General features: G+C 37.3%; 1 protein-coding gene across 1 annotated transcript in view; it reads right to left on the reverse strand.

Annotated features, from left to right (window-relative positions):
* The window catches only part of ARHGAP15 (Rho GTPase activating protein 15), a 373,794-nt gene that overhangs the window by 126,112 nt on the left and 228,752 nt on the right, over positions 1-18,930 (reverse strand). Inside the window, exon 11 of the mRNA XM_009279645.1 lies at positions 6,508-6,585. Within this exon, the coding sequence (XP_009277920.1) occupies positions 6,508-6,585 (78 nt within the window). The remainder of the gene's footprint in view (positions 1-6,507; positions 6,586-18,930) is intronic.

Here is an 18,930-nt window from a genome sequence, read left to right on the forward strand (position 1 = left end):
CAGCCAAGTCTGCTCCAGGATTCATAGCAGATAAGGTTTTCAAAATACCAGAGCCCTTCAGACAGCTGCCCAAGTAATTGCTTTTAGATTATTATTACTACCACAGCAAAACAGCATATTCATTTAATAGGTCAAATGATCAGTCTTCAAAAAGGACCAAAAACTAATCAGGATGAGAACTGGTAAAAAGCAAAGAGGGTCCTTTTTTAAAAAATTAATCCTGCCTACTTTCACGGTGGCTGTAAGACTTCAGACATGTCTCTCAGACATGTTTTCTAGTGCGCTCAGTCTAACAAAGACCAGTGTTTTGATATAAAGAAACAGACTTTGAGATCATCAGGTTTTAAATTATATACATAATACAAGTAATCCTTTGGGGAAACAACATCCTTTGCTCTGGAACACTGCCAGAGAAAGCAGGGCTCAAAGGAATAGGAAAACGTGAAGAAAAACATAGGAAAAAACATATTTAATATCACACTGTTAACAAAGGAAAACATATCAGTACAACAGCAACAGAAAAAGTGCACGGCATTCCTCAAAAAATCTGGATTTCTCATAGATTCAAAACTGGAGGTGGGGGAAAGGTGGGGAGGAGAAACATTTTAGAGAGGCTGATAAAACCCTAAAATAAAGTATTCCAAAAGCCAAAAAAGATATTACAGCAGTCCATTTAGACTACAACAAGGTGAGGACAAAGCTAGAATAGCACTGACCAACAGTTTACAAGAAACAAATGGCCAGACTCTGGAGGTTCAAATCAATTGTGCAAAGAAGGAAAATTGAAATCCAGATACTTACAGAGCAGAATGTGTCAACCTCATTTCCCAAAACATGAGTCTGCAAATAATTTAGCTTAAAAAAAGAAAAATTAAAAAAAAAAAAAAAAAAAAAAAAAAAAAAATTGTTCCTCTTTTCTCATAGTTCATTGATAAAGAACATGTCAGTACAGTTGAAGAATCCTGCTGGTTAAAGGTATCATCCTTAGCTGCTCATATGGTCTGGGCTCTTACTTGTCAATTAGATTAATCCAAGCCATTTTAGAACAATAAATATAAGTACAGATGGAATATAAACATATTGAAGATTACTGTTTATGACGGCTGTTGTTTATGAAATCAAAAATAATGTTGCAATGAGGATTTTGTTGATATTTCAAATGGAAAGGAAAAGTAAATAGGAATTAGATATTCCTTAGGAAAGAAAAAAACCCAAAACAAACAAAAAAAACCAGAAAACCCCCCAAAACTCCAAAAAACTAATGAACTACCACACCACAACCTCCAAAACAGCCCATGGGTAATAAAAAGGCAATGACTTTACTTACAATGCCACCTATGAGCTACCTTTAGAGAGGGGATATGGCACCTATAAACTCAAAACACTAGGTATGTTGAAATCCATAAAATTTCCAATTACTGCTTCAGAATTTATTGTGCACATATGGAAAATAATACTTGTAAAAGAGAAAGGGGTTTGTGCCTGGTGCTGTCAATACTGTGAAGGATGGGGTGATTATAAAGCAAATTAACAATACTTTTAAATGTGCATTCACTTATCTTTCCAATTAAATCCTTGTTAAACAACTGCACAGACAGTAATAGTGCTTCTGCAAAGCACTGATCAAGACAGTTTTATTGTAATTTTTACTCTGTAACAATTAATCAAGTAGGCATTTTCTTTATTATTAAATTATTTAGTTAATAAATATTCACAATCAGTTCACGTATTTGCGGTTTAAGTTTTACTTTTAATTTTTCTTAAACTGAATTATATTCCAGTATGTTCTTATAGAAGAAACAACAGAAATATTTTAATTCAGTTTGCCACAATGTTTTTCGTTAACTCGAGGTAATGTCAGGGTAAGATTAAATCCACCTTTTTCCCCTATGTAATTACCAATTCGGATGTCTTTGGCTGTCTTTCTCCACGTTCCGTAAGACATGTACCTCTCTGCAACAATGTAATATTCAGCCTCTGCAAAAATTCATATTTCCCCTCCCTTTTGGTACATAAGTATAGTAACCAAGCCGTAAAAAAACAGTAATACATGTACCTCTCTGCAACAATGTAATATTCAGCCTCTGCAAAAATTCATATTTCCCCTCCCTTTTGGTACATAAGTATAGTAACCAAGCCGTAAAAACACAGTAATTGACCTTTGGACGGTACGTGGTGTTTCGCAGTTAACGTACAAGGTATTCCAAATGAAATAACAGGGTGCAAAGGTCATCTGTACAGCAAATACCAAGCATTTTGCAGACAAAGCATTGGCTATAAAGACAATTAGGAACTCGTTTGTATTATGTATGAATCAACACTTACTGAATGAACCAGTAAGTATTGAAATTTGTATTTCTATGGTTAGTTTCCCTGAACATATATGCATTAGGATAGAATCCTAGTGTTTCAGCAATGTCTTACGAACCCTTTATAGCTCCATTTTTTTTCAGTTAATTTAGTACTCACGAAAATTTGAGTTTGACAGTCGTAGAAATTGAATGTCCTTCCAGCCACCCAGCAGATTAGCACAGGAGGCATAAAGAAGGAAGCTTCTACCTCCTCACCCAGGTATCTCTGATCTTCAAGCACAGAGGGCAACTGAGGATTTCTGGGACAGGCGTGCGCGAGCAGGACAGGGAACCCCCAGGGTTTAGCACAAAGAAGGTCTTACCCCATTATATCACAGCGTGCATCAACACGATGGGTTTGACCGGAGCAGGGAGCGCACCACAAATTCACACTCCTACTTACATACTAACATCCTTACGGATGAAGAGTCCTCTCTTTGTTTTTTCTTTCTCAGGCACTTTTTGCCTCACTGTTGGCATTTTTGCGGAGGTCAGAAGCTTGCTTTTGAAAAGCAGCTCCTACCTGTCCCCACTTTCGTATAGTGGTGCCTTGATGGCCCTGAGCAGCCCCACCTGGGGCTCCCCCACCCCTGCCCATGGGCTCGGGGCCCACGTCAGCCCCACCCTGGGGCTTTGGGCCAAAACCATTAATCTTTTTAGTAGCATCCTCGTATCCTGGAACTGGCAGCACACTTTATATGGCTTAACAGACCCATTTGTAGAACCTTATCCCTTTTACCACAGGTGTGAATTAAAAGAATATCCTTATAAATATCTGTAAAGGCTTTAAGTTACTGGACCTTGCTTAACATCAGCAAAAGTCCTCCAGATTTTTCATAAAATCCCTAAACAATTGCCAAGCACCAAACATTTTGTTTTCTTTTAAATTGTAACTATTAGACTTAACCGATAATACAGAACGCATAAGAGGAATGGACATCTCTGTCTAATGTCTCTGGCTATTATAGAAACCTTTGCCATAGGTTAACAGCCAGAAATACTGAATGACTGGTAGCTCAGTTTCTAAAACCAAAATTCTTTTAGTGCTTGTAGACTAAGAAAAGTATGAATTTCCCGATGTCAGTATTGGTCCAAACAGCTTCTACTGCCTTGATTCAGTGATTTGAAAAATGATGACTTAGAGTTTCGAAAGTGCTGAGAGACGTTATAGCCTGGTCCTCTTATGATCAACTGATCTTTTCAGCTCTTAATGGGAAAATAAATCATAGATAAAAGATAATCCTGTTGCACAGAAGCAAAAAAGGTGTGATATCAACAGACTTTTATAGAGAAAGAAAACTCTGTGAAAGGGATAAAGTAAATAAGGTAGTTTGTTCTGCTGATGCTCGTGTTGGCAAGGTCAAATCCCTCTTCAGGAGCTGCCTACCTCGAGAAATGAGAAGGAACCACAAAGTATATTCAGAGAACTTAAAAGGATACAAGGCATGTTTTTTTATTGTAAACCCATCCTCACCCCCAAAAATCTCGAATTTCAAGGGTCTTTTTAGATTTTTACTGTTCTTATTTCTTCTTTAATAATGAAGCTGTCAACTGTTAGTTTGTTTTCCTTTCATATTCACCAGTTCTCTCTCATTTAATTTTTGATGCTGCAGATGACATTAACAGTATAGGAAAGGGAGCCAAATAAAGCTTTGCTATATTCTAATTAATGATTTTTCTAATAAAAAATACTTTGATATGGCAGCCAGCCTAGAGTCTCTTCTATGATCTTTAATTTTCCATGTGATACATATTATTTATATCCTATAAATGTAGGTGTAACACAATGGGAAAGCAAGCAGGAAGAAAGAGCCCATTAAGTATTTGGCCTGTATAAGAACCGATTGCACAGTCAATCTCTGCAATGTAAATAGGCTTTTTCAGAACATTTGTTTGCATTTATAATTAAATTAAACTTTAACTATAATAAAAAAAAATCTCTATGGGAAAATCATATATACAAATACTGCTTTCCCACTGTTAACTACAGAAAAAATGAAGGTACAGGGATTGAACCTAGGAGGTCACAACAATTACCGAGTGACAAAGTGATGCATGGCAAGTGTGTTATTAAACATCCTCCCACTGCAGAGCTTTAGAGAGGACTGGTAAATAAGAAGGTTGGGAGCACACACTGGTTTTCCAAGTAACTTTTGTGAGTTCACGAAACAGTCTGAAACTGCTGCTGTCTTCAGCATCTAAGTGACAGGGGACAATGTCCCCTTGGGGACATTGGTTGGAGACCGCCATTGCCCTCCCAAGCGCGCGTTAAATAAATCCTGTTCACCCCATCTCCCCACGGTGTTTTTTGCAGGTACGCTGTGCCTCAACGGGCAGATTTCTTGCACGTGTCCTAAGTAGTCAGTGTCAGAGTGGCTTTAATGTACCATTAACTTCACCTTTATATATTCGTCTTTCACAGTGGTATAAACCAGAAGAAAAAGGTGCCTGGTACCTCTGTGCTGCAAAAAGCCAGCTTAGATTTCTGTCTAGCTTTACAGTATCAGCCCATCTGTTTTAGGTGAAAACTTGAACAGTAATGTTAACCTCAAGTACGTTAACCTTTAGATGCCACGAGACAGGATAGACAGAACCATTATTTTTATGGCACATTTTTTTCTGAGCAAAGATCCTAGGCGGCGAAGGCGGCTAGAAAATCCTGGGTTTGTCTCTCTGCCTCCAAACAAAATACAGTGTACAGTCATTTGAAAACCAAGGCAGACTACATTGTCGACACACAAATACCCAACAACTATAAATCTAAGGGAACCCAAGTAATGAGTCAAAACCATGAGGCTGACAATTTATTCAGTCTGACTGAATTTACCAGCATAAATACTGATTCCTCATAAACCAGAGTTCACCCTCCAGTTTCAGCTGAAGACAAGACTGATCTGGAGCAGCTGCAGAGGTGGCAAACATCTACTGCTCCCCAAAACCTTCCCTAGAGATGTAAATGGAGGCTTGAAGGTGGGAATATTTTTACGTCTACTCTCAATTTCATGAGAATTTTTGACTCAAAAGTCTTAGTTTATGTATAACACAAAACTAATTGAGGAAGTTGTTCTCCAACAGCTATCATCTCCAAGAAACCACATACAATTCACAGAGTTTGGCAGTTCTGGTAATAGTCTCCAGGTAACTTTAAAAGAGTTAATAAAAAGTAGAAGAAAATGTTGCAACAGCTTCACATTTATACTTGATTAATTCAAAAGTGTATAAAGTCTTTAATGCAATTTAAGATTTGGTATTTTTCCTAATTTCTGAGAAGCTTAATTTTATTTTCTCATCAAGTAGTATCAGGAGGTTTACTGTCATTGATGATATTTGCTAAGCTATTAAATGTGGGGTATTTAGTCTTTGCCAAGAGTAGTAAACTGTTCAGAGGTGAATGTATTTGTCATGTACCCCAATTAGCTACCAATATCGGCTTCCACACCTGTAACAGTATCTATTGATCAATGTTAGATTCATTTAGGCCACATCTATGAAAAATGTTCTTTTGTGCTTGTGGAAATATGTTTATTATATGTGGAATCTGTGGAAATATGTACAGGTTGGTTCTAATTCTGGTTCCCAAGTCTCTAAAATATTCATCTTTCCTCTTCTCATTTCCTGGGGTCAAATCTTTGCCTTTTCAAAATCAGTGGTAAATCTTCCACTGACTTTGACAGAGCCAGTACTCTACTTTTAGTATTTCCTTCTCAGTTCTTTTCAGCACCTTTTTCTCTTTTGCTGGTTTCCTTTGGATCCCTGTTCTACTTTTGGTTTTGTTTAACTTTCAACATCCAAACAATCTGCTATTTTTCCTTTTAATCTTTTTTTTTTCCTCACTTTGATTCTTTGGTTTCTACATATGCTTTGGTTTTTACCACCTTATTTCATGTATCCATTTCCTCTATTTTTTTCTTTTTTTTTGTTTTGTTTGTTTCTCATCTCCTGCTTAACTACTATTTTCCCCTGTTTACTCTGCTGTTTTTCCTCTCTCCTAGCTGACATTTCCCTCTGTGCAATATCTTTCTACCTTCCCTTTCCTCTCTTTTCCAAAACACGGCTCATCATTCTATGCCACTAATGTATAGCAGATTCTGAAATACTGTCATCTGAGACAGTTAAGTACTAAACAAAACATTACCAGGGTGGAGGAATCACTTACCCTGATTGACAACAAATCGTAACTTCTGTATTGTTGCCAGATTGCCGCTAACTCTGTATATTCCATCAACATCTAGACCTGAAAGAGAAACACATATTTCATTTTAGATCATATAAGTATTTTTCTTTTGTATGTCTGTCAGGAAGCCAGCAGCGCCCTAGCAAGTATGAAGAAGAGCAGTGTAGTGAACGACTGAAAAATAATCCACCTGACAACAACTGAAGTGCCTCCTGCCTGATTAAAACAGCAATGAAAAATAAAAGTGGTAGATTAACTTAAGTGAATACAAAACACCTAACTATAATTATCTTGTAATTCTGTCAGCAGAATATGGTTCTGCAAGGGTATTTGAGTGTGATGGGAAAGGAAGAGTGAATTAGCTCTCGTGCTTACGGAGAAGGGCTGTTTGGGATACGCACGATGCTACGCAAGCCCTGCTTAAACGTGGGGTGTTTATATTAATAGTGCTGGGGAAACTTCTCAGTCTGGGGCCTGGGTTTTTCGGACGTGAATTTCTGAGGCTGTGACCTTTCTGAAAATAAAGTGGTGAGGTGCCCACTCTGAAATCACAACGTGCATGAGACTACACACCACTACCGTTTCTCTACTATATTCTTCATAGCAGATCAGACAAGTTTGAAGATGAAATTAAATATCCCAAATAGCATATGCCCTGGAGTACATTTCTTCATTAATATAGGCCATTCTTTTCAAGGACAACCTGACAGTCTTGTTTCTCCCTGCATATCTACTCAAGGTTTATCTGCTAGGTGAAACTAGATGTCATACTCCCTTTTGTGACATATTATCTCCTACAGCAAGCTCTGCTGATATGACTGTTTAAAATAGCACTTCCAGCCCCAGTTGCATAGCTGTAGCATTTCAAAGCACATGGGAACTGCTCTCCTTTCCCGGGAGAATTAGCTATTGTGCAACAATGACTGAATCTGCATGCTTAAAAATTGAAAACACTAAACTGTACATTGTCGTTTCACATTTAAACCTTGCAAGTACATAAGAAGCTAAGAGTATCTACACAAAACAAGTTTTTTTTAAGGCTACTCATCATTTGGAACACAAGTTTTAATTAGCTTTTGGCAAGCAATTTCAGAGAAAGGCTTTCTTTTGGAAAACACTAAATTGTCAAAACCAAAAATTTTCAGGAAATATTTCCTGACAATGTATCTAGGGGGAATAATTTTTTTCCAATTCAGTGTGGGCAAAATGGAAAAACTGAAACTATAGGAAAGAGTGAAAGCAAGTCCAAAAGCCCAGAAGCCCAGTTGTAATAACACTTAAATAGGAAGGAGCTGAGGTTCAAGTCCTTATTTCAAAGATACTTGCATCATGCCTTGGCAGATAAGTGCCATAGCCAGTGGACTCAACTGCTTGGAGGTATTCCTCACTGATCTTGAAACATCTTAACAGATTTACTTTTCCTTTTCATGCAGACTGAAACCAAATAAAATCTTTTGTTTGCGTGTTTGATTTCTCTCTCTACAAAATACAGTTCTTATTTTATGTCTATCCTGCTAGGAACATCCTGATTTGGTTTACATTAACTAATCTATTTTAAAAATGAATAATAATTCCATATTATACACTGGTTATCTATGTCTTTTATTAGACAATTTTCTACCCTGCACCTGTGGGTGTCCTGCAACATAATACTGAGAGTGATGATTCATTTCAGGAAGATCCCCTTTGGTTACAGAGGGATAAAGAAAAAGTTTATTTAAGAGAAATCAAAAAGGATTTGGTAATCAAGAACACTTGGAAGTTATCCATCCACTGGATATATAACATATGAGCAAATGGAAATTACTAAAATGTTTAAGTAATGCAATTCTATCCTAAATCTGAAGAGTCTCATTCTGTTTTAGTAAGAGAAGAGTGAGAGAGCAAGAGTAATTCCCAGCATAGGAATGTGGGACTCTTGTGGTAAAGGATTAAGAATTGCACCATGTAAATGGAAGCCTAAATCAGAAAGTAAAGAGGAAAAACAAACAAACAAACAAACAAACGAGCCTCAAAACAGAATGTTAACTTTTGTTTGGATCTAACTCAATTCAGTTCTTAACCTTTTTGGATATATGGAAGTGAAAACAATATATGTCACTTTGGGTGAAATAGCGATGTCTCACATTAATAGCATCAATTTGGAACCTGCATAAATTATCCAGATCAAGTGAAAATGACAAACTATGTTGTAAATTGGTGGATATTACATCTTGCAAAATGATCTGGAATATACAAGTGCATTATTATTGTTATAAATTTACTTTGGTCCAAAAACGAGGTCTGATTAGCATTTCATTTGGACACTATACAATATGGCAGAGAGAAAAAAAAAATCCAAGAATATCAAGCCAATTATAGTGTTCACGTGCCATCAGCTTTCTGCTCCAAGAACTTTGAAAGTTAAGCCAAGCCAAACCAATGCAAATTGGTGGATTTGGACATCCTTTTCATGACCACATTATCTTAGCTGGATTGTTAACAACTTATTTTGGAAATCCAATTAGGCGCAAAAGAGAAAGAGAGAGAAAGAGAGAGAGAGAGAGGGAAAAAAAATGTCTTTATAGTTCTAATATCCTGATTCTATGAACAATTTTCAAGGCAAATTCACTTTTAAGGGCACCTCTATCAAGAATAAAAACATCACCGCACTGCTGTCAGTGTTTCTTCACGGCAGGCTATAAATACTTAGGGAACAAGATGAAACAAAAGCCTTGCAGAGTTTCCTATCTGGTGCTGGCATTTAAGTATAGTAGTAAAGAATGTTTCAGAAAAAATATTCATTGTAATAAAGTCCAACTGTTGTTGACTATAGGGTGACCTTCTTGAGTTTTGGAGTGGGGTTTATCAGGGAAGAATCACTGGATTTTGCCCCAGAGGAGAACAAGTATTTTATTTACTTTATATCTCAATCTCCAACGTTTCTGTTCGTTTTAATGAGGAACCTGAGAACAGGATGGACCCACAATTAGAAATGATAGCCAGAAACATGATAATGACTTCAGTATTTCCACCCTAAACTTTGTAATGGTATAAGAAATGTAGGAAAAGGACTTACTCCAGAATACATCAGTTTAGCTGCCAAACTATAGGCAAATTTTAGCTATATTCATTTAAAAAATTATACAGGTACTCCTGATGAGAAAGTTAAAAGGCGACTGAACTCAGGCTTGGTTGAGATTCATGAACAATAATGAATGTTATATTCACTCTGCATAACTGCACAGAAGATGTTAGAAGAACACTTATTTAAGGACAATTCTTGCACTCCTGCTTCTAGCCAAAATGGAAATAACCATGAATGCAGGTCGGTGTCAGCTCCAGTAGCAGTTTGAGCTGGAACCCGGTATTGCAGAGAAACGTTAACGCCACAGGAAAAAATTAGAGCTTAGGTGATACATTTATCCAAACACACGTTTTAAAATATTAGACTTTGATATTGGTTGAGGTAGTCCTGATGTTTTATGAACTGCCTTGGATGAAACATTCTCATTAATTCTTTTCTGTTGCATAGAACAAATCCCTCTCCCAAATCACATTGCATTCTGCCTAAGCTTAATCTGTATTTGACAATACCTTCAAACTGAATATAAAAGGAAATTCTCTATGTGCGGGGGGAAGGGGGGTGGTGGTATACAGAAATTTCTCTCTCTGTTTTTTAACAAGATTTAGAATTTGAAACATACCATTTTAAATGGTACTAGGTAACTTCCTGCATAGAAACCCATGAAACTTTCACAATTAATGTATCCTGAAATAGGTGTGGTCCCCAGGCCTGGTAGGAGTTCTGTAAAAGAAACCATCGTGCTGGATTCAACAACAAAGTGAAGTACAAACTTGAAGAAAGGCATTCTTTAGTTAGTCCTTTCATTTAAAATCAGTTATGTTCAGGGCAAAAATATTGTATTTCAAAGGATCCTATTATGCCTTCCCATAAACAGAAAGATCATACGTTTTAAAACTGAAGTATCATTATGTAATCAAGCTGTTGTATTATAAACTATTTTGTGGGCTCAGATGCCCAGGGCTATCTTTACAAATATTTAAGAGGTCATTATCAGGGTATGTTATCCCTAAAACTATAATTCTTTCCTCGTGTTTTCATATGCATCTTACCATAAATATCTGATTTATAAACAATTTTTTAAAAGTTTACTAGGGGCACAAAAGTGAGGCATGAAGTCATTTAAAGAAGCAGAAATGCGCGAATGCAGCAAATACACCAGTGTCAAGAATGTGTCTGATGAGAAAAATACCACTAAACAATGTGCAAAAAAATAAAGTTTTACAAAAGGATCAATATTTGTATGCCAGTAGAAGGAAAATTATGAATAGTAGCAAAGAATAAATCTGACACATTAAAATTTGACATTAAAATTACTGTATCTGGATAGGGTTACAAAAGGTACCCGGAGTTTCAGGTGAATGTGGGAGCAAAAAAAAAAAGTTTTTATCTGAAGCCAGGGAAATCAGAGGTGAAAATGATGAGAACAATGAAACAAATTTTACACCACAGAGAGAAAAAACCATAGAGGCATTAACAGCAAACAAGGAACATACGGATGTAAAATGTGCAGTGCAGAAGTGGTGTGAGATGAAGATACTTGAACCAGCAAACGTGGTACGCAGCTTGATCAGCTCGAGTTGAAACGAGCACCAGCTCATTTTGAACGTAACACTATCTGCACTCATCGTGGTTTTCAGTGTTGCTGACATCTCTATCCTGCTTTTTGGTGTGGCGTTGGGTGGGGTTAGCCATGCCCTAAAGCCCCTGAGGCGGGGCTGGAGGCTGACACTGGGATTCGCTCTGCTCTGCTAGAAAAAAGAATCTCTTCTGATCATCAGAACTACACACTTCTTGTACTCCTCCCATCAAAAGATCACATTTGTGAGGCTGAAAACAACATCCCAGCTAACATCTGATATGAAAACAGGTCCCATCCCTAGTCCAGAGAAGTTACTCATCTACTGTGGAAGTGGGTGCCATACAAATGTCATGTTAGATAGTGCTACCAGACAGACAAGCATAAACAAACCTAGGAGACGAAACGGCGGGTGATATTGGAAGTCAATCTGAAGAACAAAGAGATTATCACTGTCATAAAAAAATCAGTGTTCACTTATCAGTGCTCATGATATACGTGTCTCTCATTTGCAAATGAAACAGAGAGAAAAACTTGGAAATTACTAAGATTGGAAAGAGTTATTCTGATATTGTAAAAGCAGTTAGGGGGATGCGCTTGGAGACTGGCTAGACTGACCTCAGTCCCAGACAGTCTACTTAAATAATTAATTCAGGACTCTATGAACAAATAATTCATAGCAAAATATAATTAATCCCAACCAGCATGGCTTCATGGAAATCAGGACCTTGTCTAGCAAACTTGTTGCATTTTTTGATAGGATTGGATTTTTGACAGGTCTGGTTGATAAAGGCAATGGCGTTGAAATAGTATGTTTGGCTTTCCATGAGGCTTTTGACTTAGTACCACATGACATTTTGATTAAAGCACTTGCATTTTATGGAATTAACAGGGCATATATTACATGGATTAAAAACTGGCTCAATGACAGACCTCAAAATGTGGTAATTAATGGGAGATATCAGTTAACAAGGTCATAACTGGCAGAGCTCTCAAGAGTGGAACTCTCAGTCCAGTGCCATCTAATACCTTTATCAGAGATGTGGACAAGGAGAAAAAAAATCTCTGTTGGCAAAGTAAGCAGGTGACACAAAGATCAGGGAGATATTAAACAACGATCAGGACAGGTAAAGTTACAGAAGGTCTGAACTGCCACCTTAAATGGTCACAGTCTGGTAAAATAAGTTTTCACACAGAGAAACACAGGGTACATCCAACACTCTGGATGTAGGTTACGAAGGACTTGAGGGTTATTTTAGATAATTAGCTGAACGTGATCTCTCAGTTCAGTGCTATAGCAAAGGTGACTAATGTGATCCCTTGAATTATAGAAAGAGGAGTATCAAACAGAAGCAGGGAAGAGGTTGCACCTTTTCATGTGCTACAAATAGGATCTCCAGTAGAGCGCTGTACTTGATATCGAAGCAAATAAAATGAAACATGAAATATATGCTTTGTTGCTTCGTATTGGAGAGGATGGAGAGATGTTCTCTCCATCGGTATTTTTCACATGATCTGCAGGTACTGGACTCATGACCAGCACTGCCCAGCTGCAGGACCTGTGACAGATCAGCCTGAATTCAAGGTAGCATGAACAAGATTTTCCTTAATCTATTATTATCAGAAATCCAACACTACATTAGAATTTAGTAAAGGCAGAGAGAGTGGGGGAAAGAAAGGAGAGGAGAAATTGTACTACTTCTTAACAAGCTAAGAAATTACTCTATAGGAGGTGTCTGACATGAGGTTTGGTGAATCTCTTTAGGAAATTAGCTAACAAGAAATAATTCTATGTTTGACTGCAATAATATCAAGAAGATGAGGGGCATTCCTACATAAAAAGAGAATCTCATTTTTTCTTGCAGTAATAACTTCAAGATGCAATGAAAGGAGAAAAGCTTGACTAAGATCTTATTGTTTTCAAGACCCTGTAGAAACTATTTAATGGAAGCAATTACAACACTGAATATGAGCATTACATACTGAGAATAAGTAACAAGTGAATATGATGGATGATATACTTTATTCTGTTTCATATCACTTGATGGTAGAACTTCCACTTAGATATTTATATACAAATAAATAAGGATAGCGACAGTACAAAGCAAGTGCAATTTAAACTAGCACACAGTTCACTGCTATGCAGGGCTGCTGTTTAATGCCTAAATCAAGCTTGCTATGCCTTGGTCGTCTTCTCTATTGTGTTGCATTGTCTTTGACATTCAAGAAGTTTATTGTTTTAAAGCCCCAGGAACAACAAGACTTACTCAGAAGGCTCCCTGTAACAAGAAACAAAACTCAGCTTTGAAGCTGTGTTTTTTGAATGAAACCATCGAACGTGCAGCGTGTTCACTGTAATTTTGCCGTTACCTCCAATATATACTTTTGCTGTTCTGATAGTCCCACTTCTTGAAGCTAAACAAAGTGACCTCATTGCTTTCCACTGTATTTTCTTTTAAACATTGGCTGGGATGATTGAGATTCAGGAATGTGGGAAAATGGATTCCCAAGCCACGTCCATCCCCTTTAATTCTGAGCTGTAATTTTTGGCTTGGCTTGAATCACAGTCATCACATTTCAGTCTGAATCTCTCTGTAAAGTGATCTTTCTTAAACATTTCTTTCACTCATCATGGGATCAGAAACAAAGCCATTCTAGTCTTTCAGCAAAACACTTACAAACGTCTTTTTACAGCGACTCACAAGAGCTGAATTTCCTTTAAAAATGTTTGAAAAAGAGGAGGTTTTCATTGCCTGATTGTCCTCTTTGTGAATCTTGTCATCTGTATGCCATGAGCTACAGCTATTTTAATCTGTTTTTGTTTGCAATCCATTTGGTGTCCGCCCAAGAAAATGCAGGTGATTCTAATTAACTTACTGCTGAAGATGTGGAAAAATCTCAATTGTGCTACAGAGAATTATACACTTAAAGCCTTCCCTCTATTATTTATAACGGCTTATTAATGAAAATGATTACATGAATACATTTACCACCTGATTCATCTTTGTTCAATTTTTAAATCAACAAGGTTTATGCTAAAGGGGAAAAATCCCTACCAAATACAGACCTCAAGTACACACATCAGCTCACTGGTTTAAATGGAATGGCAGTTTAAAAGGAAATAACGTTGTCTTGCTTTATGCAACACAGTATAATATCTGAAATTACCAAATGTTGGGAAATAGCCATTCTCTCTCTGTAACACATTAGTATTTAATTCTGTGAATGTTTTTTTCTTGTTTTGTTTGCTTGTTTGTTTTCTTTTTTAATACCTCCTTCACCACTTCTATTTGCTCTCATTTGCTGCAGTTACTGCTTCTCACGTATGGGTTAGTAGGTCCAGTCTGACCAATGCTTAATTTATCTGAAATAAAATAGGATTTCTATGGTTCTCTGCTACTTTATCAAGTATCCTTTTTTTTCCTGCTTGACCAAAAGGTCTTTCAGGAGTATTAGGAATCTTCAAAAGATGAATGGTCCTTCGCCGGCAACTCTCTTCGGATATAATTAGCTTCATGTCTCCAGAGATGTGCAGCTTCCAATTCTTACCTGTCCGGCGTTGTGGCCATACGACACTATGGTGACTGACAGAAGGGAATTTCAGGTAGAGAGATTTGAGTCATTTGTAGGAAAATCAATAGATGTTAAATACTAGCACTGAGTATTTTCTGCTAGGTACAGCTACCGACAGGCAGTTTACCACCTTCCATCAGTTACCATTGCTATTATTCTGTGCCACGCAAATACACGCTGTGATAGTCTAATTTGAATGTGCTGACAATGTGGGTAATGCAGTTTATTTTTGGGAGGATGAAAGCCTGAATAAAGGTTATCATTTTAGGAGAAGCTGATGATGGAAAAACTCATCCACTGCGTGACATGATCAGAACAGCTGGGGATGTAATGTGGAGGGTGGGGGAGAAGAGAGCCAAGGTATTTTGTATGTTCAAGAAGTATATACAACATTGCCATTTCTTATATCCCAGCTGTGCCTGTTAACTTCTGGAAACATGTAGAGCTCAGCAATAAAGCATACTTGACTGATATTTACTGCAATGTGCACTGTAAGACATTTTCTGTCACACATTACGTTCCGAAAGAGTTAAGTAACATGAAAAATACAGGCTCAAGATTATATCTGTCATGGATGAAAATACTACATTTATGCCTCATTGTAATCCATTCATTGGTTTATGGACCCCGAGCCCTCCAGGGAGTGTCACAACTCCACATGATACTGCTGAGAGCTGTATTTTGCTTTTGGATTTCTGATTTAGCTGAAAGAAGTTTAAAAACACATGTAGCCTGACAACTCCCTATTGGCTATACAACTGAGGAGGGTCAAGAGCATAAACTATTCCAGCAAAAGCCAGCTGTAACTTATGTTCACTAAACTGGCTGAAGATCTGCCTGTTACAGACAGTAGCATACAAGAAATTTATGCATTTTGCTAAATCCTCCCACTTTGGTTAAACTGTGCTTCATTTGGGGATCCATCATCACCAACATCAGGCCTGTGTTTTTTGAGCAACATCAGAACACTAAGGGAAATTGCACTTTGGGGGGTCTAACTCTCCTCTTAGGACCCTACTTTCAGTCAGGTCCACTGACATCAGTAGGAGCTGTGGTTAAAAGCTAAGATGCAATTCTCCAAACATCCCTTACTCCCAACGCTGATTTTAAAGAGAATTTAGTGCACAGTAGGGACAAATCTTTTCCCGTCTTTCACAATAGTGAGAGATTAAATTAGACCTCAGTAATGTCACCTCCCGATCCTGACTAGTACTGCTGCGTATTGGACTTTTAACGTTTGGAAGCGGAAGAACTGTACATTTGGGCACACATAATCTTCAGCCAAAATGGGTAAGGAGTTTGCATTTTCTGGACTGTAGTGCCTTTGCTTGGCAGAGAGATTTTTTTTTTTTTAATGTTAGTGACTGGGGTAGGAAATTTAAGATGGAATAGGGATATTTAGGACGGAAATTGAAAGTCGCAGGACTACTTCTTCCATCATTCCTTGGCTTTTTAGAGAGAGTTGAGAAGTCCAGATAGGCCCAATACTCTTCTCTATAACAGATCCATTTTTTACTTGACAGCCTGAAACTATGCTCTCTTCAAGCTTAGATGTCTCAAGGTTATCTATCTTGTCTTCAGGAACGGGTCCTACCTAACCCTCTGTGGGCACTTCCTACGGCTGTTGTGCATTGCTGGGGAGTGGATGCAAATGCAGAGTTTATAGCTCAACAGCGGTTAAAGAAATATCAGCGAGGCATTTGATAGTACTTGTTTCGCTGCGTAACATAGAAGGCTGGATCTATTTCTTAGAGTTAGAAGTTAGACCAGCTCAATTCTGGATTTCTAACAGAAGGAATGTGTAGAACCCTGCTCTAAAAATGGAGTTCGGGCTCTCACGTGCAGTTGGTAACGGTCTTTGCTTATTCATATCATATTGTAGGCATCTATCTTTGCATTTGCTTTTTATCTTTAAGTGGGAGAAAACATTTAAAAATTAGATTCTTTAGTGTAAGGCACACTATCAGACACCTTTGGGTGTTACAGTCCATGCCTGTGTGGAAAACTCAGAGGCTCTCTTGGAAGATAAGTATACATATGGCTATCTAACACCAACTTACTGAATTCTTAGCATTGCATATCTGTCTAACATATAAATGTGATAATACAAAGGTGTGTGTGTATGTATATACGTAGATAACTTTTACTTTAATAATGTCTTTCCCAGTGTACATTGCACACATTTAAAGACACAGTAATGATTAAAACCATGGGATTCCACTGAATGCTCTTACACCTTCTTTTGTGGATAAACCTCTAGTCTCGTAAGTGAGGAAAATTTTCTTGTTTTTGCAAAAGTCATATTTTGTGTATTGAAACAGTGACATTAAGCAGTACTATGTGAAAAAAACAAACATTTTTTTGCCATCTTAGCTGCAGGACTCTGTAGTTATATATGTTATTTTTCCTGCCAGTCCCACTACATTTACTGTCCCCAAACATGCTAAGGTAACTTAAAAGCTTTTTTTCTGCCTCCGTTTAATTTGGGCAAAATCTGAACCATCACCATAGTTTTTATTTTATGGTTTGACATGCATACGATGGTACACTACATTAAAATAGCACAAAACTTGTGTATGAATTGCTCAGAAACTCCTGAAAAGAGGTTGCTTAAGTATAGTCTGAAACGGAACAAATGTCTTTCTACTTTGAAATATGCAAAAAAAAAAAATCACAATGAAATAGAAATAATATAACTGAAACATAACTGAGACGTGCAAGAAATACAGAAGAATACTGAGTTGTGATAAGAAAAAAACTAGTTACTGGTAATAAAATGCACTAGATATCCATTAGCTGAATTTTGGGTAAAGTAAATGCATAAATATCAGTATCATCTGATAATTATCGTAAGATAATTATTTTAAAATTTGCAGCTACAGGAAGAATTTTGATTTGAATCGTTGTCTTTGTATCTTAATGCTGACTGTGACATAAAATGATGTAAGGAAGGTAGAAAGCCAATCTCATCCCTTTTACTAGGGTTCACACAGACCCTCTGGTATTTCTGAAGGCTTGGAAAGGTGAAGTTGGCATACAGTGCTTTCCATATCTAATTTCCTTCTTTGGTGAAAATTCCGGTAATTATTAATGACATTTACTATAAAGACATCTAAGACAGTTGCAAAGTTTCTAACACAAACTCTTACTGTAAGCTGTCCTCTCTGTGTTTTTAACGTATGACATATCAGAATACAAAAATGCAACTGAAATAGAGATAATAAAAGTAACCATCGTGAACAATTTCTAGTGTGCAAATTCAGATACTTTTCAAACACCAATATATCATGACTGTTTGCAAAGTATCTAAAAAGATTGCGTCTTCGCTCAGTGATGGTAGAAGTGCTCCTGTGCAAAAAGCTCCGTCACTGGATCAGTGCTATTTATGTCCAGAGAGTAGCCGCTGCTGTGGGGATAGTGCCGCAGGTCATAGATCAGGGCATTAAATAAAGGGGTTTGTGAGCTCCTCTGTTTTAGTGGTAAAGTAGGAAAACCTGACTGCCTAAAGAGCACCCTTCCAGCATCTTCCACCTTCCTGTTTGGATTCAGGTCTGGCTTACAGTTTAGCTGGGCTGGAGAGTTTGAATGATTTTGCTTTCAGTGGTTACAGTAGATGCTCAGCTTGTTCAAAGTTAAGTTTATAGGCTAAGTGAAAGCAGTTTTCATTAGAAGGGGATGTATCTTATCTTTCTACTAAGGTTTATTAAAAAAATGTAACACCTGATAATTTAACACCAAATGAGTGGCTGCTAAATTTCCCCCTCTCTCTGTCTCTCTGCCTCACACACACACACATCTACACACAAACAGAGGAATGCTTCTTGACTGCCAAACTATGTGCCAAGATTTTGTTCACTTTAATCTCAATCATATGAGTTAGAGAACCATGAAACAAAGTTCCTACCAAGTATGCTGACAGATTTTTAGTTCTAGTGGCTCCACAGGGCATCACTACAAGTACACTAAGAAACTTTTCTCATTAAAGATTTCTGAGCTGATCCGTTTTCCATTTAAGTCGACATGAGCAGTATCACCATAAAGAACTCAACACTTGCTAACTGATACCATACACTCATCAAAATTATTTCATTTCTAAGTAAACAAAAAGTTGTGGTACCCCCAACACCATTGTGTGGTTACTGCTGGCACAGGAAAGCCATTTGGTGGCAGCTACTTTGGTGTGTTATGT

Source organism: Aptenodytes forsteri, unplaced genomic scaffold, assembly GCF_000699145.1.
Source record: "Aptenodytes forsteri isolate BGI_AS27 unplaced genomic scaffold, ASM69914v1 Scaffold11, whole genome shotgun sequence".
Lineage (NCBI taxonomy): Eukaryota > Metazoa > Chordata > Aves > Sphenisciformes > Spheniscidae > Aptenodytes > Aptenodytes forsteri.